General features: G+C 49.3%; 8 protein-coding genes across 8 annotated transcripts; 4 read left to right on the top strand and 4 right to left on the bottom strand.

Moving 5' to 3' along the window:
• Nucleotides 1-835: 835 nt before the first annotated feature.
• Nucleotides 836-2,986, bottom strand: BDW43DRAFT_266608 (class I SAM-dependent methyltransferase). Its single transcript, XM_032040883.1, has 11 exons — nucleotides 2,869-2,986; nucleotides 2,754-2,800; nucleotides 2,563-2,649; nucleotides 2,472-2,513; nucleotides 2,356-2,422; nucleotides 2,251-2,291; nucleotides 1,983-2,192; nucleotides 1,584-1,917; nucleotides 1,412-1,494; nucleotides 1,224-1,343; nucleotides 836-1,165 (listed from the first exon to the last, which is right to left on the bottom strand). Exons 1-10 carry the CDS (start codon nucleotides 2,911-2,913, stop codon nucleotides 1,283-1,285), a joined length of 1,017 nt encoding a protein of 338 aa, XP_031903811.1. The 5' UTR covers nucleotides 2,914-2,986; the 3' UTR covers nucleotides 836-1,165; nucleotides 1,224-1,282.
• A 677-nt stretch (nucleotides 2,987-3,663) lies between these two features.
• On the top strand, nucleotides 3,664-4,697 carry BDW43DRAFT_307986 (uncharacterized protein; the record flags this gene model as incomplete). The annotated part of the gene is made up of 2 exons (XM_032046367.1): nucleotides 3,664-3,736; nucleotides 3,790-4,697. 2 exons carry the CDS (start codon nucleotides 3,664-3,666, stop codon nucleotides 4,695-4,697), a joined length of 981 nt encoding a protein of 326 aa, XP_031903810.1.
• Nucleotides 4,698-5,106: 409 nt separating this feature from the next.
• On the bottom strand, nucleotides 5,107-6,715 carry BDW43DRAFT_297975 (uncharacterized protein; the record flags this gene model as incomplete). The annotated part of the gene is made up of 2 exons (XM_032044483.1): nucleotides 5,107-5,760; nucleotides 5,816-6,715. The coding sequence occupies 2 exons, from the start codon at nucleotides 6,713-6,715 to the stop codon at nucleotides 5,107-5,109; spliced, it is 1,554 nt and encodes a 517-aa protein (XP_031903809.1).
• A 516-nt stretch (nucleotides 6,716-7,231) lies between these two features.
• BDW43DRAFT_266605 (putative esterase/lipase) lies at nucleotides 7,232-9,120 on the bottom strand. Its single transcript, XM_032040882.1, has 2 exons — nucleotides 8,956-9,120; nucleotides 7,232-8,904 (listed from the first exon to the last, which is right to left on the bottom strand). The coding sequence occupies exon 2, from the start codon at nucleotides 8,747-8,749 to the stop codon at nucleotides 7,871-7,873; it is 879 nt and encodes a 292-aa protein (XP_031903808.1). The 5' UTR covers nucleotides 8,750-8,904; nucleotides 8,956-9,120; the 3' UTR covers nucleotides 7,232-7,870.
• On the top strand, nucleotides 9,119-11,704 carry BDW43DRAFT_266602 (multidomain presynaptic cytomatrix related protein). The gene is made up of 7 exons (XM_032040881.1): nucleotides 9,119-9,686; nucleotides 9,739-9,814; nucleotides 9,868-9,877; nucleotides 9,930-10,126; nucleotides 10,178-10,234; nucleotides 10,313-10,996; nucleotides 11,055-11,704. The coding sequence occupies exons 1-7, from the start codon at nucleotides 9,597-9,599 to the stop codon at nucleotides 11,168-11,170; spliced, it is 1,230 nt and encodes a 409-aa protein (XP_031903807.1). The 5' UTR covers nucleotides 9,119-9,596; the 3' UTR covers nucleotides 11,171-11,704.
• A 758-nt stretch (nucleotides 11,705-12,462) lies between these two features.
• On the top strand, nucleotides 12,463-14,213 carry BDW43DRAFT_266600 (phosphopantothenate--cysteine ligase CAB2). Its single transcript, XM_032040880.1, has 3 exons — nucleotides 12,463-12,588; nucleotides 12,667-13,068; nucleotides 13,125-14,213. The coding sequence occupies exons 2-3, from the start codon at nucleotides 12,866-12,868 to the stop codon at nucleotides 14,134-14,136; spliced, it is 1,215 nt and encodes a 404-aa protein (XP_031903806.1). The 5' UTR covers nucleotides 12,463-12,588; nucleotides 12,667-12,865; the 3' UTR covers nucleotides 14,137-14,213.
• A 1,690-nt stretch (nucleotides 14,214-15,903) lies between these two features.
• Nucleotides 15,904-17,740, top strand: BDW43DRAFT_228533 (glycosyltransferase family 31 protein). The gene is made up of 2 exons (XM_032039501.1): nucleotides 15,904-17,114; nucleotides 17,176-17,740. The coding sequence occupies exons 1-2, from the start codon at nucleotides 16,158-16,160 to the stop codon at nucleotides 17,494-17,496; spliced, it is 1,278 nt and encodes a 425-aa protein (XP_031903805.1). The 5' UTR covers nucleotides 15,904-16,157; the 3' UTR covers nucleotides 17,497-17,740.
• Nucleotides 17,741-17,860: 120 nt separating this feature from the next.
• BDW43DRAFT_307980 (polysaccharide deacetylase family protein) lies at nucleotides 17,861-19,355 on the bottom strand (the record flags this gene model as incomplete). The annotated part of the gene is made up of 3 exons (XM_032046366.1): nucleotides 17,861-18,183; nucleotides 18,264-18,349; nucleotides 18,463-19,355. 3 exons carry the CDS (start codon nucleotides 19,353-19,355, stop codon nucleotides 17,861-17,863), a joined length of 1,302 nt encoding a protein of 433 aa, XP_031903804.1.
• Between the last annotated feature and the right edge of the window lie 358 nt (nucleotides 19,356-19,713).

Raw genomic sequence — 19,713 nt, 5'->3', positions numbered from 1 at the left:
TCCTTTGATCCACACCAGCCAAGACCCTAGGACTTCTCCAGAAAACTTACCCCCATCATATCTATTGCTTTAGCGCAAGGAACGGACCCTTTCGCAGGCAACCCCATAAATTGGCGCTGTCGACTACTTGACCTACGTAGTAGTACTGTACCCTCCACATCCTAATGGCGCTTCTAGGGAACAACCCTAGATACTAAAAACCAAAACAACAGCACCAAGTAACAATGCCAGCACAAACCCCAAACAAAACTGACCGCAAGCTCGGGCGCCTTCTAAATCAAGCCGGCCGCCACACATGGCACTACCTAGAAGACGACGCAGTAGCCTAAAACTGGTCCCAACCCCAGCCAACGAATACTACCTCGGCCTTGCTCTCATACATACACACGCCCCATCCATCCATACCATAGCCCCATGCAAAGACCACTGACGAATGCAATAGAACTTCTGAAGGCCGGGAAATCTGCTCTACATACGGCGCAATGTTTGCCTTGGAAAGTCTGGCATCGGAGGGGGAAACTTACCAAAACAGCGAATATGCTAAGAAAATTTGTCATTTTTACTAGATAAGCAGAGAGAGAGAGAGAGAACGGTGGCTAGTCTGAAGGTTGCCAAGTAAGCAGCCCTCTTACCTATAGTCAGGCATATCTCTCGGTATTTTGCTAGCAAGATAGCAGAGCTGCCGACAGGTCAAGTACATACACCAAGCACCCCAGCGGCTGTAGAGTTGCGCCAACTGCTTATGCAGTCATCGAGTTGCTTTCGGCAGAGTGTATATGCTACGTCAACACTAGGACAAGCGTCACCTTTCTAAAATCAATATATAGCCAATACTTCGAACTCAACATTAATAGGCAATATATATGCCATCCTACTTTAAATACGTCATTGCGCACAAGTTAACCTACTACTACATATCTAAGCCTACAAGCCACTCATCAAATCCCTTCATCCACTTCCTATACGGGATGCGGACGTATACAGGAACAATGACGTATAAACACGCCAACATCCCTTTTAAAAAAAGGATAAACATCCCTTAAAAAGGGTGTTAATGTAAGTAGTTGTCGGTCTATGTGTATTCAATAGCCTACCGGGAGTAGCTGCCGCTGACATCATGCGCGCACGGTAGTCCCTTGGGACATATAGATCTCAATCCAAGGGCCTAGTACACCACGCCATCAGCGGCGGCCATATACGTCTACTTCAGCATAGCAGCAAACCTTGTTCTTTTAGCTATAGGCATGGCGTTTGTGACCCATGGAATGAGTTCTCCTTGACATCACTGGCACTCTGCTGCATACATCATTTGGTTTTCCGGTTTGCGGCCGTAAACTACTACCCTTAATGATGTCAGTGTTTACATTCTACGAAAGCATGAGCAGATGGAAATGGGGGATGGGGTATGTACTTCTCTTGGTAGGCATGGATACTGGGATCTCTAAGTCCATGGCGCATGCGCGCAAGGTAAACCTCTACTTCTGCACGCGTCCACTGCGATCAAGTTAGCTCAGTATTTCACAATAAAACAGTTATGGAAAGAAAGGGAAAAGACCAAGACAGCAGAATAGATGGAAACCAACATTTAAAACCTTAGTCAAAAGCATCATAGTCCACCCATCAATGCCCGTCTCCCACTCCAACCGATTATACTTCCCCAACACCTTCAACCGTTCATCCTTCGCCCACGGGCCGATAGGACACTTAAACCGATGCTCTTGTACGTCGATAAAACCCGCCTTGATCATCCTGTCCTTCGCCTCGTCGACTATCCGGAGCGTCTTCCCGAATGCATCTCCCGCTTGCAGCGAGACCTTGCCCCATTCTTCGAAGATCGTGTTGTCCGTGCTTCTGTCGTCGGATTTGGGGACCACCGAGACTTCGACTTGTTCCATATAACCGCCTGGCTTTAGGTGTCTGTTTTATTCTCATTAGTCAGGACAGGCTGTTGTGGACCATGCAGGGAGGAAAGGGGTTTGTACTTGAGTGCTTCTTTGTAAAATCTGTCCCAGTCTACTACGCAGCCGTAGAGACCGCGGACGTGGATGAAGTCGAAGCTGTCTCTGCTGTATACCCATTCATCGCAGCAGTCGTCAACTTCGAAGTGGAGGTTGGGTGGGATCCAGGCTGGTTGGATGGGTGAGAGATCTGTTCCGATGACTGTTGCGGAGGGGTGCATGTCTGCGAAGTCGCTGTGTCATTCACCTTGTTTAGTGTGGTCTTAATTGAAAGTGGAGATGGGGGACAGACATGGCCCATATACCAGTCCCTGTTCCGACGTCGAGGACTCGCTGTTTCGTATTTGGGTTAGTTTGCCTAGAGAAGATATCAGAAGGAGATACGGCCTGTACGCACCCCAACATTCCCTGGTATTGGCGCAAGATGGAGTCGTCCGTTTAGGAGGAGGTTGAAGACATGGTGTCTGGGTATTGATTAGCTGGTTAGTATAAATTGGGTACTGTCTTTTTTACCCTATATCTAGCTGTTCCATGGCCTTTTCGTCGTTTGGGCCCCTTCATCAGTTAACTAGAGCCATATCGGGCTGGAACTTGGGCAAGGTACCAATATGAGCCCGCATGGTAAGCATGATAGCGTCGACCGTTTTCAAAATTATATTCCATGATACTGCTGCGCAGCGATGTCCATTCTCTGGAACATGATTATCATTAGCTTCCGCTAATCTCCCCAGTGACAAAGTAGCCAGTCCACAGAAGATAATAGAGAGGATTGAAAAAAGAACAAAATCTACTCACGATTGCAGACTCTCCCCATACCCCGACTCATCATCTGTCCGAGTATTCTGAAGCCCGAATTATCAGTCAGAACTTATCTAGTAGATTTGAACCGGACAGTTAAAGGTACACCTACAGAATCGATCTCCACAAAATCTGGACTAGTATTTTCCTGCGTCATGGTGAAATCCGTCGTCAAATATGAGCGTCACTGACCGCTCTGTCCACCACCAGATATTAATATGTACGCACGGAGGATAATACGCTCGGCCGCATTCCTTCGTCTCGTCACGTAAAAGAGACACTTTACGAAGCTATTGGTGGACAGTAGATTACTAGCTATGGGGGCCATGCATGTCGTGACTAGTGCTGCATAACCGTTTAGTATCGTCGGGAGCCCTAAGGAATGGCTCCACTGCGTGTCAATAAAGTCTCAACGCTAGGCTCCTGCGTCATTGCAAAAGAGGACATTCTACAATGGAGTGGCTTGAAGGTATTGGTATTACGTGGGGATCAGGTGTAACATTGTTTGGTCAATGCGGTCCTTCTTGGGCTATTATTGAATGGCGATGGTTGGATCTTGGTCTTGATGTCGTACGGAGTACAGTGTGTATTAGATTGTTTAGGATAGGTGCCGAATCCGAGTATGGGATTAAAATCTCGTAAGATGTGGCATGTGGAACATCTTGGATTGCTCCTCGGAAGTTAATCGGTCATGCCACAGCCCAGTCTTCCATGTCTCCGTTCTGTGATACTCCGGGATGCTCGTCAATAATATCGTATACTAACCACATCACGTGCCGTCAACAAAACAAAACAAAACAAACACGGCAACCTATGGCAGCGGTGCTGCATCCGTATATTGTTTGTCGCATCTCCGCATTCTCCATCAACCCAACCTAACCTCTAATCCAAGACACAAACATCTAAGATGTCCTCTACGGAACCCCCCGAAATTGCGGAAGATGAGCTGGACTCCGAAATAGCCTCCATCCGTGCCGAAAGTACAACTACACTTACCCTCAAACCCCGCGCAAAACTAACCTTCATGACATAGTCCGCAATCTACAACGCAAGCGTCGCTTCCTAGCCACCAGCCTCCTTAGCTCCGACACCTTCCAAAAGCGCCTCAAAGAATATCAAGCTTCAAAGCCTGCATCATCCCTAGACCCAGACGTATCACCCTTAGTCAACACGGCAGGAAAACACGCCGAAACGAACAACCACCGTGTCGCATTCTCCGCGACTACCTTCCCCTTCAAAGACCCGTCGCCGTATAGTGAGAATCCAAATCTTCTCGGGGTGCGGATTGACATCTGCTCTCGGAATGGCCGTTTTACGAAACCATACTACGTTCTGTTGAAGCGGGTGCGCGGGGAAGGGAAGAGGCTGCAGGTCCACCAGCATACGATTCCGGCGTTTATCTCAGTGGAGAAGTTAGAACAGGCTTTCTTACCCTTGCCATCTGCCCGCGAAGAAGAAGAAGCGGAGGCAACCTTGAAGCCATGGAAGAGGAGTGCGAGCAAGCAGGATTTGACAAGGTTTGTTCACGAGCTGAGACGGCAGTTGGCTACTTGGCATTTAAGGATGGATGCCGTGAATTTTCTTAGGGAAAGGCTGGGTGTGCAGCGCCGCACCGCTGAGCCCTATAATGATAATGATGATGGCGTTTGGACACGAGATATCTTATCCGACACTCAGGAGGAAGTCCGGCTAGAAGCGAATGAACTAGGCATCGTATCCATTTCCCCAACCGCGCTTGACACAACTTATGTCCGGGTCGAATGGCAAAATGGACGGGTGGGACGTTTTAAAATATCAAATACAGGGTTTGTGGAGCGCGCAGTAGTCATTGGTGACAACGGACGAGATAAGTTGCTAGAGGGTGTTTTGACAGGCGGGAATGGCAAGGTGGAGACGGTGCTAGACAGGTTGAAGCAGCACCTGGTTCCAGGTGAGAAATAGACGTGAGCTGGACCCTAGTTTAAGTTAAGAGCAAGCATATACCCATGAAATCTTTGTTCTATAGATGTTATGTTCAACGAAAGCCGCCAGTAGATTTCCAATGTATGAATGTAAGAACCTCTAAATGCTTGGGGAACAAGCAACATCTATATAGTGGAGAAGACAGGTATATCATCCGGAATGGAATAAAATATGAACAAGAAATGGAAAAGCTGCCGCAGTGTGAAATGAAGCCCTTCAAAAGAAGTGAAGGGAAATCGTAATAATTACAAAAAAGGGTAAGTTGTCAGCAAGAGCTGGTGTATAAGACATTAAGCTGGTTTGGGGTGATATGTAGGGTAACCAATGTGTATATATGCTGATGAGAGAGGAAAAGGGAAAGGGTATCACTGAGACATCGCATCATAAATTATAGTAGCGGTTCACCTCTCCTTCGGTGCACCCGTTCCTCATCACTACTTGCACTTGTTGGGTTCTCTTCCGAAACGGAAATCGCTGAGTCGCGCGTCTCATAACGAGACTCCGAGAACGAGAGTGGAGGGAGTGGCCCGTAAGCTTGGCCGTGGTCCATTTCGAGCTTCTTGCGCAAGATCGCTTCTTCTAGGTTCCATCGATGGCGGAGCCTTGTCTTCTTGGCATTAAAGATGTGAAGAACTGATTCCTCTTCTAGTTGATGATCTCGTTGCAGGTTGGCAAATTCCAGTGCATGCTTATCGATCAAGTCGTACAGCTCCTTGTCCATTCGAGCTATAGCTTCTTGGAGTTTAATCTCTTGGCGGTCCCGTAGTACTTTGATTTTGGCTTCGTGCAGCCGGTCCATGGAATCATGGTCGTGGTATGCCTGAGCCAGTTGGGCCTTTTGCTGAGAAGTGAACTTCCGAGCCGGCGGTGTTTCGGCTCCTGACGTGGATCCGGGTGAAGGTGGAGGACTCGCATTGTGGAAGTAGCCTTCCATATACTTTATTCGAGTCCGAGAATTCAGCTTAGCTCGCTCAAACTCACGTACTTGGTCCATTTCCACCGAGAGTTGCCGTTCTTCTATGCGGGTAGCATCGGCAACGTTCTGCGTAAAACTGTGAGTAACTGAACGGTCTGTAAGTTGGCACAGGAAACACTACCTTCTCACGCTTTTCTTCTTCCGACAGCTTATTTGCCGTGAGCCGATCGGCAACAATGTTTTGGTGGTCGCGCCGAAGTTGACTCATACAAGCGTCCTGAAAGGCAATATGGCGGTTTCGTTCCATCTTCTGGGACTCGCGCATCTGTCTCAGGTCCGCATTCTCGAGACTCCGCCGAAGGCTTTCGTTATCAAAGACCGGGATCTCCAGTTTTAGTACCTGACTCTCTTCCTCCGCACTCTCGTTGCCCTGCGGGTCATCGATCTTGGATTCCACATAGTATTTGTCAATCCCTCCCTCTCCCTTTGCGACCGAGATCTGCGCCGCCGGAGGGAGTAAAACCGCGGAGGGGGCGCGCCTTTTCCGAAAATGAAATTTGTCAATTGCGGACTTCAAGGTTGATTTCCTCCGCTCCTTCTTTTCACTCGAGGCGATGCTTAATAAAGAGTTCCGGTGACCGGGTGATCTCCACGCGAACCCGTCCGTGCCGTGGGCTAGTCTACCTTCGCTCGAGCTGTAAGACGTTGGCCGTGTGGAAAGCGAAGCGATCGAGCGAGTACTCCCACATTTGGTCGGGTCGGGGGACAGCGTGTATTCGGAAAGCGACGATGCGATCTGGTCGGCAGGAGATGTCTCGTTGGAGGGGATGACTTCACAGGCGGAATTGCGATCGGTCGAAGAGCCCGAGGATAGAATAGGTGAGGAAAGATCGACCATGCCGGACGCAATGGATGCGGCCAGTGATGCCACTATTTCCACTTCCGGAACATTTAATCCTAATTTGCGCGCCTCCTCCACTAATGATTGTTCTTGCGATCGTTCTTCATCCTCGGAGAAGAGAAGGAGGACTTCATTGCGGTATTTTTTGTCGTCGAACCCGACGGGTTTGCTAGACTCCATCATGCGATTGGGGGAACTCGAGATGCCGCAGAAAACATACGGTACACCCCGGAATCAAAGACCTCGTATCTTTGTAGAAACAACCAGACAAGGAAATCAAAGACGTTTCACGAACGTGTGTCACAAAAAGCCAACAGGCTCGTCCACAGTACTGGGCAGCACGGTGGACGAGATGGAGGCGCTCAAGAGCGGCATCCGACTAGCGGAGTGTGAACTAGGAACAAGTTGGATACGAAGACCGGACGGGGAAGGGGAAAGGGAAAGGAGGGAAAGTGGAGGGAAACGGACTAAGACGATTGACTGATTTAATTAATTAATTCCTTTTTTTGAGGAACAAGATTGGTTTTTTGACTTCTCTGGCTTTGATACGGTCTCCACGAGGAAGAAGACCCGCCTGACCAAAATCAGGAACTAATAATATATAATCATTATTATTATTATATATTATAATTATGGTTGTAATTACAACTATCACAATTTATTGTATTTATTTATCTATTTTATTTATTAATTTTCCAATCAGGCACAATACGTAATATTCCATTGTTAGTCAAAGTATGGGCCTCCATGTAGGTCAGTGGCTGCTCCACCAAAGCAATTCCGTTCCCACGGGTGTGAAACAGGTAACATACTAAGGTACAGAATACTGTTCAGTAGTCAAGTCACCTGCCCCTGCTAGGGGTATTACCGCTTTCAGGAGCTTAGGGCATAGGGTACCTGCCGGTCCGTTCCGCCCCCAAAAACAAAACTGAATGAATGGTCCATGGTGTGGTTTCAGCCACTGCATCACCAGTCAGGCACCGTTGCTTCAAGTTTCAACGGCTAATGAAGATTTTCTCGTCTGGGCCCACTGTTCTTGTCCAGTTCCTTGATCATCACCACCCGATCATCCCTGTTACTTATTGTGCAGCTGGTGATTCGATGATCCCGGTGGCCTAACTACACAGTATCTACACCTCCGTCAACCGTATGGCCTTCTATGGGGTGCCGGCGGGCGCCATTCGGGGTGGGTCAAAATGATATGCAGTTAGATCAGAAGTTATTGATTCACCGCCAGTTACCCGAGCCCCAAAAAAGGGAAAAACGCAGTGACATGAAATAGACGTAGCACCGTCCGTGCAAAAAAAAAGTGAACGGTCAGAGAGGCAGTGTCATCTAACGCGACAACGTCGAAACGGCCATGGTGTAGGCCTTGTCTTTTGCATCTGCGGGAATCGACCCTTCGGGAGGGCTTTTGTCAAAGCCGTGATTGCAACCCTGCATCCTGTGAGACATAACTTCTTTCCCCGGTTCTTTGTTGATTTTGGCGGCGAGTGCCTCCGCTTCACCTGCGAGGCTATCGCAAGCTGCAGTCACCATCAGAATGCGGTCAGGGAAGCGGTCAGGTTGGGCATAATAGGGCGAGATTCGAGGGTCTCTGGCATCGTAGGACGTAGGAATGTAACATCTATCAAAAACCCGGGCTAAGACTGCAGGCAGCGGCTTTCCTGCAGGATCCGGTGGAGTCTTGGATCCCGGTTCTGTGTACAAATCAACTGGGGGATAAAAAGCGAGCAGCGATCGAAAAGTTCCTCGAGGGAAAATATTCGAGGAGAGGGCCAAAGCCAAATTACCCCCAGCACTAAACCCAGAGATCGCCACCCAAGATAAATCGAATTTCTCAGGGCGCTGGAGAACCCAGGTCACCGCATCCTCGGCATCATGGAGGGCCGCGGGGAAGGGGTGTTCTGGTGCTAAACGGTACTGGACATCGAGCACCGTGTACCCCGTCTCTCGGCTCACTTGCCGGCAGAACTCGTCGTCACTTCCATGCATGGGAATCAAGAACCCGCTGCCATGGAAATTAATGAGTATGGGACATGGGTTCAGCGACGATGCCGATTGATAGACATGTGCTTTGATTTTTCTCGATGCATCTCGCGATGGAATATGAACGACGTCATCAGGGCTGGGAATAGGACGCCTACCGCGGCTAGCGAGAGCCCTGATAAGTATGGCAAGGACTTTGTAATACAGATAGGTAAGAAAAGACATAGTGGAGTCCCGCGTGGAGCTCTTAATGAGGACTATCACGTCGTAAATTGAAGGTTGCCGAGTCTCACCAGGATACCACGCGGCTCAGGCTCGTAAGATACTGCGGCAGAAGACTCCGGATAATTGGTAGAAACTGAGAACGTCTCAATTATCGACCATAGAATCAATTAGATACTCTGGGTGGCCCAAGGAGACTTATAACCCACTCACTAATTTAGGACCGGTGGGCCTTTCGCGTGGCAACCAAAAGACTATGATGTGTCCTTAGTGCTTCTTTGCGAACTAGAGATGTTATACAGGTAATGTAGTATCCATCGAATCTGACCGATGTTGTTTTGGTCAGCTACTTTACCTCTTTTTTTTTTTTTTTTCTGAAGTTTTGCTTGCTTTGGGAGTTCCTATTTACCTTGTAGGGTTCCTTCATATCACATTATCTGAATAGGTGATGCAAGGGAATTACTGGTTTTGGAACGTACACGTGGACGGGGGGTTGTTGTTGTGGCAATAATCGCTCATACGACGAACGGCGACTTGTCCCCACCGGATGGGTCCAACTGCACGACATGTCTCTATTATTGCAACGCACATAGTTCGGCACCGGAATGACCACAGCTTCCCGTCATCCGGTTAACTGCACGCAATCAATCCTCAGTTTGGAGTATATACCGGTTACTAACCAGTGCTAACTCATCGTTGTGTATTTTTTGGATCTCTCATTAAGGAGGAAAAGAGCAAGGTCAAATTGTATCATGAGCCTGCCACACTTGTAAACCGCGTCTTCCTGGCTATCCGAGTGCTCCACTGCCCTCCTCTAGCTCATCTCCGACCGAACAACAACAACCACAGGATGACATCCCTTAACCAGTCCAGGGATACCAATTTTACGGTTTTCATACGTCTCCCCTTTCCTAGGGGCGATTTTGTGGACCCTCCACCTGCAAGTGTTTCCCCCAGTTAGCTTGCATGGGAACATCTACTGACCCCGACAGGCTGAGTGGAACTCAGCCAAGGATCAAGCTCTCTGGGACCTACTTTCGCGGCCCTCTAAAGGCGATGATATAGACTGTACGGATTTTTGATTAAGCTATCTGCACATGCCTCATGCTAACCGATTACAGGGAAAGCTCTGTATGTTCATCGCCGAATAAAATGGGCACCTTTACTCACTAGCTACTATTAGAGCGGAGCGATTCGGTGTAACTCTCCAATTTCTACTTCAGCAAGCAGCATGGTTGTATGATCGGCAACTATCGCAGGTCCGGGCGCAGATGCGCAAGGTGCCGACCACTCAGTCGAGCTCTCCCTCCCCTGCGCCTGGTTCTGTATCCGGGAGCACAGCGCTCGGGGGTCAGTCCACCAAGGGAGCCCCTGGTACAGGTAAGGACATGTCTTCTAGAAGCGCATGCACCCGCGGCTTATCTTTCTTAGTCCCACGAGTTTCAAGTCGTCTTTTCTCGCAACAGACGGATACCCTCCCCCAACGAGGTAAGTGCAAACCCGATCTATCTTGGTGCCCTTCATCTGCACGACATACCGGTGTACGATGTTCTAAAAACTCTGTAGGCCCTCCACCACGCCGTACGAGCTCAACAAATACTGTAAACCAAATCAAACCTCCACGGGAATCACCCCGTACTGAAACGCCCGTGGACCCCAAAGATCCGCGCCGGGAAAGCTATAGCCGACGTCCTTCAGCAAACAAACGGGACCAAGTCGCAGTTCCATCGGGACCAGTCTATAGATCTCCGGCCCTTGAAGAAGAAGATCTGAGTTCAAGCTCATCATCATCATCAGATGAAGACGATGGCCTAGCCAGCAGACGAGGACTCCGATTCCGATTCGGCAAGATCTCCACACATCGACCTAGTCTACATGATGATGAATATGACGAGGACGACTCACCCGCGTTCCTCCCGCTTTCCCGAGGCCAGCCGGAATCTGCACAACAACCGTCAGCCCCAGATCTCAGTGCAACTCTCCGGCTACAGAGGGAAGATCCGACAGGAGCACGACATCACACAACACAGCACGGTGCAATCCCGAGACCGTCGACCACGGCCGATTCATCGACAAGCTCGGTGAGTTCCGGAGCGCCTGTGAGGGTACGGCACCAGAGAATGAACAGTATCCCGTCGCCGCTGAGTCCTCGACGAGCGGACCTTGCTCACCTCAGGAGGTCAAATACCTCTGGAAGGGAGGCGAGTGACGGTACGCCCAGCATGGGAAGTAGCTTTAGTGATCTCGATGGTAAGTCTCTGTCTCTAGTTATATGTCGTTCTCCTTTCACTAATCTGGAGACTGGCAGACGCAAGTGTTACGCAATCTGCGCTTGAGGAGGCTCTCCTGAGTAATATGCAGCATGGTGGAATGGCGAGTCGAATGAGCACAATTAGCCAGGCATTACGGAGTCGGTATCTGTAAAGAATTAATTGCTTGTTAATCACTTTAGGGTTTTCCATTTTCAGAAACAGCCCAGGATGGCGGGATAGCAACGAGCACAGCAATTATCGAACAAATGACGGTTGGCGATGGCATATGCTTGGATACTTCTCTATCGAATTGGTGTACTTATCCATTGTAAGATCGAACTGTTATAGCTACTGTCTCGTGGAAGCTTCCGTTCCAGTGCTCCAGAAACGGGTGTTAACGTGTTCTCCGCATCAAACACACGCGTGACATCGTGCCGCCTTTACAGGAACGGAGAAGAATATTGGGAAACTCCACAGATCTCATTAACTAGCGAACTCTTCTATACCAAAATCGTTAGCAAAGAAGTTCTGGAGAACACATATCCACACTTTGCAGAAAATGATAGTATACTCATCCGTTAAGGCAAAGAACTACGCTCATTGCCCTATATTGAATCTTGCACCTTAACAGAAACATACTTCAGACAGAAGAATCTCCTCTCTTACTACCTAGCTTATAACACTCTCGGTCCAGCGCCTTGTAAAGTCCCTCCAGATCTTATTATACGTCTAATCATATTAGCATCTACATGATACGTCAGTCTTTAGAATAGCCGATCAAGCTCCATAGCACGCCTCCGAATCGAGGGCCAGATCATGGAATATATCTCTACGCCGCTTGACATCGTATTATGAGCCAACATGCTCTGGTTGAGTTGAAAAACCGTACTGGTACTTATCAATATGGTACAAGACGGGGAGGATAACCTACCGGCGCTGCCTTTTAAGTCTCCCAGAGGACTTAGAGTCACACATGGAGAATTCTTGGGTTAGCTGCAAATGACTACTTCCAGCAACATGGTAGAGAACACCTCCTCTGCGTACTACTCGGCCTTTTGAATAATCAAGTGATAGATAGATCTAAGACCCTATGTCAATAGCACCCATATTAATATCAATGAAAAGACCAAAGCATGATAAATAAAGATGGTTTACCTATAAAAGTTTTAGAGTTTGCTAACACGATACAATGTGCCTCGATGTAAGGCTCAATGCCTTAGTGCGCTACTTATATAAAGTTCAAGTTGCGATCAATGCTATCCAGACTCTTGACTAGTGTTCTTATACTCTGCCACAGGCAGGATAAGATCAAAGAATTGATGATCACGTGAGTTTCCGTTTGCCCGGGCGACGTGATTGGCTGATAGCTGTCATCTGCGTCATGCGTTGAAGGCGGTGAAACAACAAATTCCCCGCCTCAACTGCCCCTCGGCATCTTTTGGCGGGCGTGATGGAGACAACGTTGTAGATATCAGCATCACATCAAAACATACTCCTATATCTTCCCCTTCCCCCTTTGTTGCAACACCTGCGATTTCTGGTACGATCAGAACAATATTGCAGTTGTGGTGGCATTGAGTGATCTCTGAGGTGGGTACCATGTCAGACGCCGTCATCTAGATATGTCCTTAAGACTTTACCGAGTACTAATTGCGGAGTACACATTAGTTGTTCATCTGTCTCAGCTGGGACTCAATTGTCGTTTTATCCTCGTGCAGGTGCATATTGTACCTCAACTTGTGAATAATACACAACGTACCTTCGCTATACCTCACAATTGTCATCTATCTTTAGAGTTGACCTCGCCGGTATCACAACCGAGCTCCAGAACAAGGTCCGGTGACACCGGTCCGCACTATCCTTCGACATGGCGTCCGCACCCACAAACGAAATGACCCCTGCTGAGGCAGAGTCGGTCTACTTCAACAATTATCCACCACCAAAGGCTCTCCCGAGACATGAGGCGCTGGCCAGAGCGTTCATCAATTATCACGTCGAGGCGAACAGGCGCCTCGTTCTCGTCACATCGGGAGGTACAACGGTTCCTTTGGAAAACCAGACGGTTCGCTTGTAAGCAGCTCATTTGATCCGATGAGAACTCTCTGATGACCCTCTGTCTCCTTCAGCATCGATAACTTTTCTGCTGGAACGAGAGGAGCGACGAGTGCCGAGTACTTCTTGGAATCGGGATATGCCGTGATTTTCCTCCATCGCCAATTCAGTTTGTTGCCATACTCCCGCCATTACAGCCACTCAACAAATTGCTTTTTGGACTTCATGGATGAAGCGCCCCCCTCCAACACCTCCGAATCCGATCATGGGCGTATCGTGGTCCACAGCGAATACCAGGACCAGATGCGAGATGTGCTGAGGAAATACCGTTACGCAAAGCAGCATAACCGCCTCCTGCTACTCCCGTTCACCACTGTATCAGAGTATCTGTTTGAATTGCGATCATTGGCCATGTTGATGAGACCTCTGGGGCCCAATGCGCTCTTCTACCTCGCCGCAGCGGTCAGCGATTTCTTTATCCCGAGTGACCGGATGTCGGAGCACAAGATCCAGTCTTCTGAGCTACCCGCGAACTTGAATAACGAGGAAGCCATTGACCCCTCGGACATTTACACGGGTGGAATACCCCAGGAGACCAAGCCGCCTACCCATAGCAAGAAACTGATCATCGACCTGGACCCTGTTCCAAAGTTCTTACACCGGTTGGTGGACGGGTGGGCACCGGACGGAAGTATGGTGGTCTCATTCAAACTCGAGACGGATCCGAACCTGCTCGTGTACAAAGCACGGACGGCGCTTGAGCGGTACGCGCATCATCTCGTGATCGGCAACCTTTTGTCGACGCGAAAGTGGGAGGTAGTATTTGTCACCCCTGAATTCCCCTATGAGCGCTGGATTCGGGTGCCAAAGTCTAAGCGCAGTAAGAGTATCTCCGGGGCAGAAGAACAGGTGGGACTGGCCGAGGCAAAGGCAGTCGGGGACTCCCAGGCGTCGAAGACCGGGGAAGGGGACGCCGAACAGGGGCAGGACCCCAGCCACGAAGGAATGGAGATTGAGGCGCTAATCATTCCTGAGCTTGTCAAGTTGCATTCGAATATGATTTCGAGGCATAAACCTAAGGCGTAGTTTTATATAGTTTAAATCTCCTTTGAGATTCTGTATGTATGTACCAGCTTTCTTGCATGAAGTCTATAGATCGAGATAATATTTTACTTGAATCTTGTGAGAAAAATTAAGGAAATCTCTAATATACATTGATATCTGCTTGGCGAAGAGGCGTATTCTCCAAATCTATAAGCCCCTGCTCCTAGAAAACGAAGAGGGGACAAGAAGACGAAAAGGGAGTGCGGAAGATATTACACATATACATACAATCGGGGTATAAATATTTGCATCCACTAAACAGAATCTTGAGATTCTATTATGGCCAATCACTGTTTTACTAATAATTCTGAGGACGATATTATCCATATTAATAGCGCCTAGCTATAGAAATGAGAGGGTGTATTTTGCCCAGCATCACGTTCGAAGAAACTACGAGCTACTTAAGACGACCCCCCCCCCCCCCCCGATTCATCATGTCTGATTAATTGAACAAGAATTCACTTCCTTTATCATTTCTTTTGCAGTCCTACATCTCCTTTCCACCAGCTTTGTAGCTGCAGACCCCATGGACCTTGTTCCAAATCCAATCTTTGTACCAGGGCCATTGCTAGAGCCCGGTGCGCAACCTCAAGGACCAGATCCGAGGCCCCCCTTTCAGATCCCGGACAAATGTATGCCAACGGCCAAAAGCTGGATCTCAAAGCCCAGCGTTCCCCATATCAAACCCGCATGACCAACCAGCTCAGGGGTCTAACGCTGGATCTCAGGGACAGGTTGGACAACAGAGCTCAGTGTCAAATTCTCAGAACCAGCCGGCTCAAGGATCTAATGCACGACCTTTCATACCTTATGTACCAAATGCTCCAAAAGATCATGGCCTAGAGTATATCACCACGGCACCTGGGGTTAGTAGATTACCTTACACAGGGTATTCGCGGATTGGTTGCTTACTGTATAAAGACATGCGAAATGAAGCCGCGACAAGGTAGGCGTAGATGCTTCAGAAAGGCCTACGAGAAACTTCAGTTATGATTCTGTCCTTGGTTTATGTCCGAAAGAGTTTCCAGTAAGCAGGCAACTGAGACGATATCATGATAATTGTATTTACTAATCCCGATAGTGTCAAAGCAAGCCTAACCATGGATGCAAGACCCGTATATACAGAAGTCCACAAAAACAAAACTATGTCAAAAGGGCAGAATGCGGTTTTCCGACTGGGATGGTATAATGGTTCTCCTAGTGTTCTATGGCTGTTTCTTCGTCTGCCGTGAGGGAATAAAGGAACCGAGGCTTGATAGTTTATACTGTATGTACAGTTTCAATAGAATAGGAAGTTTAGATTCCTATCTTGGTATTGGTATGGTAAACCATACCGCTTCAGTACAGTACAGTACAGTACAGTACAGTGCTCTCTCTACCTTGGGGTCAGGTGTTCTCTGTTCTTTCCTCATGAAAACCTGGAGAAGTCTCTTTTCCAATCTTCCTTCCATTCAAAAATCACGTTGGGCCGCTACTGAACGACACAGTATCTAAAATGAGACCTTCTTCCCTTGGTTGGTTCCATCTTAATGGAGCTGTTTCACTTTGACAGTGGCTTGGGCGAAAGTGTCCCATTTCTTGAGCTGAGTCCATACGCGTCATTGAGCTTCAGATCCTAGTGGGTCGATCATCCCTCCGTTGACTTGAACTGTGAACGACTATCTACTGCTAATATTCTCTTGTCGATCGTCGGGACTTAGAGTTGTTGACCCTCGTCTTTTTTTTTATTTTTTTATTTTTTTCTCTCTTGGGTTCTCTCCCCCATTCTTCCTCCTTTCTCACCTCCTTTCTCCTTCGGTGGACATTCCTCATACCCACGTGAATTCCACATTGCGTTCGACGAACCGAGAGGGAAGGAAATAACGAAAAATGGTCCTTTGCTCCGCCATCAAATTGGAGGATCGGTTATAATTTTTTTCTCTTTTGATATCGTGTCATTTCCCCAGGTGTTCGGCGCGGAGGCTGTCCCCAGCTTCCTTTACCCTACCCCCCCGCTAGCGAGGATGCTACCTCCTCGTCGATTCCGTCGTCGCATTACCGCCATTACTGCCTGCCTTTGTCTCGTCCTCCTCTATCACTTCTCCCGCTTCCAATCGAGCTTCCATGGGCGACGCCGTGTCGGTTGTCCGCCCCTCCCAGGTATGGACGATGTGCTGGTGGTGCTGAAAACAGGTGTTACCGAGGCATTGGACAAGGTCCCGGTGCACTTCCGGACCACCCTGCGCTGTGTACCAAACTACATAATATTCTCGGACTTTGAGGAGGAAATCAACGGCGTGCAGGTGCATGACGCCTTCCGGAACATGGACCCGGACGTGAAAGGGACCGTACCCGACTTCAGTATCTATAACCGCCTCGTGCAGCATGGTCGAGAGGGCCTGGAGACTGCTGATTTCGCCGACGAGGCCAATTCCGCTATCGGCAAGCCCAACAATCCTGGCTGGAAGCTGGATAAATGGAAGTTCTTGCCGATGGTCCAGGAAACGCTGCGCTATAAGAACGATGCAAAATGGTACGTCTTCATGGAAGCGGACACGTATTATTCGTGGGGGACGCTACTTGAGTGGCTGTCGCACTTCGACGCGTCCAAGCCGTGGTACATTGGCACTGAAACCCAAATCGCCGACGTCATTTTCGCTCACGGCGGCTCGGGCTTCGCCATCTCGAATCCGGCCATGCAGCGAGTCGCAAAGGCGTATGCGGAGCGCAATGTCGAACTGAACGAGTACACGGACGCCCACTGGGCCGGAGACTGCGTCTTGGGTAAGGTATTAGTTGACGTCGACGTGCCATTGCACTTTTCCTGGCCGATCCTGCAGAACACCAACATCGGCGAACTCGACGAGTTCACGACCGCTTTCTACCGTCGACCCTGGTGCTTCCCCGCCGTCGCATTCCACCACCTGAGCGCGCGTGACGTGCAAGATCTGTGGAACTTTGAGCAACACCGGTGGAGCAAAGTAAGCTTAAACCGCCCAATATCACTGTTGGAAAACTAGCTAACATCATCGCGCACCACAGAAACAGAAAACCCTTCTTCTCCACGGCGACGTCTTCAAAGAACTCATCTACCCGAATCTCTCTCCATTCCGCGATAATTGGGACAACCTCTCCGACGAGGAACACTCCGAAATCACCACCTTCGACGAATGCCAATCACTCTGCAAGGATAAGCCGGATTGCGTGCAGTTCTCCTTCCGCTCCGGGTCTTGTTTTACGGGGAAGACGCCGAAGCTGGGCATGTCTAGCTCGGAGGCGCGGTCCGGCTGGGTGATGAAGAAGGTTGAGGCGATGTTGCACGATGCGCCGGCTTGTTCGAGTGTGGAGTGGGGAGCAGAGTGATTTTACAAATTCCTTTCCCCCCTGTTTCTCTTTCTCGTTTCTGAATTCTTCGACACATTGGTGGTGTAAAGTATTGGGCGGTTCGCAGGTCGAACGTGGGTGATGGGTTGGAGTATACTTGTATTCTCTTCGAGCTCAATGCTGACCGGCAAGATATACGCTGGTCAGGTTGAAATTGTACTATAGACTACACTTCTCGCTGTGCTCATCTTGTTTTGATATGTTTCTCTGGGCGGGGTGGGGACTTGCATGATAGGAGTTGTCGACTTTTGTTTTTCAGACCTCAATACCTTATATATCCATACTGGCAAAGCGAAACCAGCCTAGTCCTATACCAAGGGAAATGACTGCATGAATTAACCGATCAAACCAACGCCGGAGCACTTGGATCCTTCAAACACTGATCAATACGCATAATCTTCAACCCCTTCCCCTTGATGAAACGAATAATTTCTCGAAAATACCCCACCGTTGTCGGGCCCAGATAATGCAGCACCGCCAGATTCCCGCCCCGCTCCACGTCCCGATAAAACGCCTCGAGCTGTCGCTCGGGCGTGTCGGAATCCGCCCACATCCAGTCCTCGATATCGACACTCCAGTTGATAATCTGAGGATCTGGGATATGTACCGCGAGACGTTCGCGAGTCCGAGCCCCAATCGTGCCGTAGGGAGGACGGAAATACCGAGCTGTATATATCGTTTTCCATCAGTTTTATACTAACTTACTGCATAGATAGATGGATGTGAACAGAAGTTCCAGGACAAACATTCAATCCCCAGTACCGATCTGAAGGTCGCCAGGTTCGCGATAATATCCTCGTCGATCGCCTGCACGGACTCCATTCCTTCCATCCTATAGATTAGACTCTCGTCAGCTCAGCCTGGACCAAATCGCCCATCTCGCACCATAAGGGGAAACGAAGAAAGAAAGAAAAGCTAAAGGAGAAAGGGAGAAGAAAGACGCACTTAAAATGACCATCAGAATGCAAGCCCACCTGATGCCCCTTGGCCAACATCTCCCTATAAAACGCCCCTAACCCTGTCCTCGAGTCCCTCAGTCCACGTCCCACGACAAAAAAAGTCACCTGCACGCCCTCGCTCTCTAATATCTCCCGCACCTCGTCTGCGAGCGCCGGGATCCCGTCGTCGATCCCGAAGGCGAACGAACCTGGTCTTGTGCATCTCAGTCTTAGATCCCCGTTGGGGACCTTGTCCGGTAGGGTTAGGCCTACTGGGGGAGATGGTGTGAGCTCGATTTTGAAGACGGTAGTTGGGGCGCTGTAGGGCGGGTAGAAGTTTCCCAGGGCGATGGAGAGGACTCTGCTTTGGGAGATGTTGAAGTGCGAGAGGGGAATGTAGACGTTTTTCATTTCCTTCTCATTTTCCTTTTCGTGTGGGTTTGGGGCGGGGGGTGGGAGGGTGTAGTGGGCTGCGTTGACGCTGTCCCAGGTTTCCGGGTAGGGGTTGGAGAGGGGGGTGCAGTTGGGGTTGTGTTGGTGCAGGGAGATGCTGAAGGTTGGGGGGCCGGCGAAGGTGATGTGGAGGTACCAGGTTGAGTAGGGGGTGAGGTTGAAGCATTGGGTGGTGGAGGAGAGTTGGGTGTGGTAGGTTTGGTCTGGGTCTGTTGGGGCTAGGCGGATGTAGTTTGGCCCTTGCGTGTAGGGGAGGTCTTCCAGGGCGCCGTGCCATGACCCCAGGTTGTTTCTGTGGGGGTGCGCGAAGGTGTCAATGGTTATGGGAGTTGTGTTGGTTGGAGGTTGGAGGAAGGTGACTTGGAGGGGCGTTCGGGGGGTCGTTTGGCTGGAAAGAGTGAGAGCTGAGAGGAGGAGTGGAGTGTAGAGATAGAGGAGGGTATGCATGGTTGCCGTTGACTGGATACGTATGAGAAGCTGTGAAGGAGAGACTGGGGTATGTATATTGGTGCTGGGTGATGAGTCTGTAGCATGGAGGGCTTTTTCTTTCTCATGATCAGTGGAAGAGGAGATCGTATAATACTCGGTTTATACGGAAGGAGCGATTGATCATCCACGGCAGCTCTGCGTCCTAGAATAGGCGGGAGGTTTCTTTTTTCTTGATTTTTTGATTTTGGTTTTTTTTTAAGTCTAGCCATACAGGAAAACAACGCTTGCCATCCCCCACTGCCCGACCACTCCCCAACCCGACCAGTAGGTGGTTAGGAAGTCCTCGATCATTGCCCTCTGGGACCTGAAGTAGGAG

This window comes from Aspergillus alliaceus (genome assembly GCF_009176365.1).
Source record: "Aspergillus alliaceus strain CBS 536.65 unplaced genomic scaffold BDW43scaffold_7, whole genome shotgun sequence".
Classification (NCBI taxonomy): domain Eukaryota; kingdom Fungi; phylum Ascomycota; class Eurotiomycetes; order Eurotiales; family Aspergillaceae; genus Aspergillus; species Aspergillus alliaceus.
Note: the sequence above shows the minus strand (reverse complement) of the source record. Positions and strands in the feature narration are given on the sequence as shown.

Bases quoted from the DNA above. Each gene is read 5' to 3' on its own strand.
- BDW43DRAFT_266608 (XM_032040883.1), bottom strand. From the start codon at position 2,913: ATGACGCAGGAAAATACTAGTCCAGATTTTGTGGAGATCGATTCT. The intron at 2,514-2,562 runs GTACCTTGCCCA...TAACTGATGAAG, and splicing joins TACCATGCGGGCTCATATTG to GGGCCCAAACGACGAAAAGG. The intron at 2,292-2,355 runs GTGCGTACAGGC...AATACGAAACAG, and splicing joins CAATACCAGGGAATGTTGGG to CGAGTCCTCGACGTCGGAAC.
- BDW43DRAFT_266605 (XM_032040882.1), bottom strand. From the start codon at position 8,749: ATGTCTTTTCTTACCTATCTGTATTACAAAGTCCTTGCCATACTTATC.
- BDW43DRAFT_266602 (XM_032040881.1), top strand. From the start codon at position 9,597: ATGACATCCCTTAACCAGTCCAGGGATACCAATTTTACGGTTTTCATA. The intron at 9,687-9,738 runs GCAAGTGTTTCC...TGACCCCGACAG, and splicing joins ATTTTGTGGACCCTCCACCT to GCTGAGTGGAACTCAGCCAA. The intron at 10,127-10,177 runs GTAAGGACATGT...TATCTTTCTTAG, and splicing joins CAAGGGAGCCCCTGGTACAG to TCCCACGAGTTTCAAGTCGT.
- BDW43DRAFT_266600 (XM_032040880.1), top strand. From the start codon at position 12,866: ATGGCGTCCGCACCCACAAACGAAATGACCCCTGCTGAGGCAGAGTCG. The intron at 13,069-13,124 runs GTAAGCAGCTCA...TGTCTCCTTCAG, and splicing joins GAAAACCAGACGGTTCGCTT to CATCGATAACTTTTCTGCTG.
- BDW43DRAFT_228533 (XM_032039501.1), top strand. From the start codon at position 16,158: ATGCTACCTCCTCGTCGATTCCGTCGTCGCATTACCGCCATTACTGCC. The intron at 17,115-17,175 runs GTAAGCTTAAAC...CGCGCACCACAG, and splicing joins AGCAACACCGGTGGAGCAAA to AAACAGAAAACCCTTCTTCT.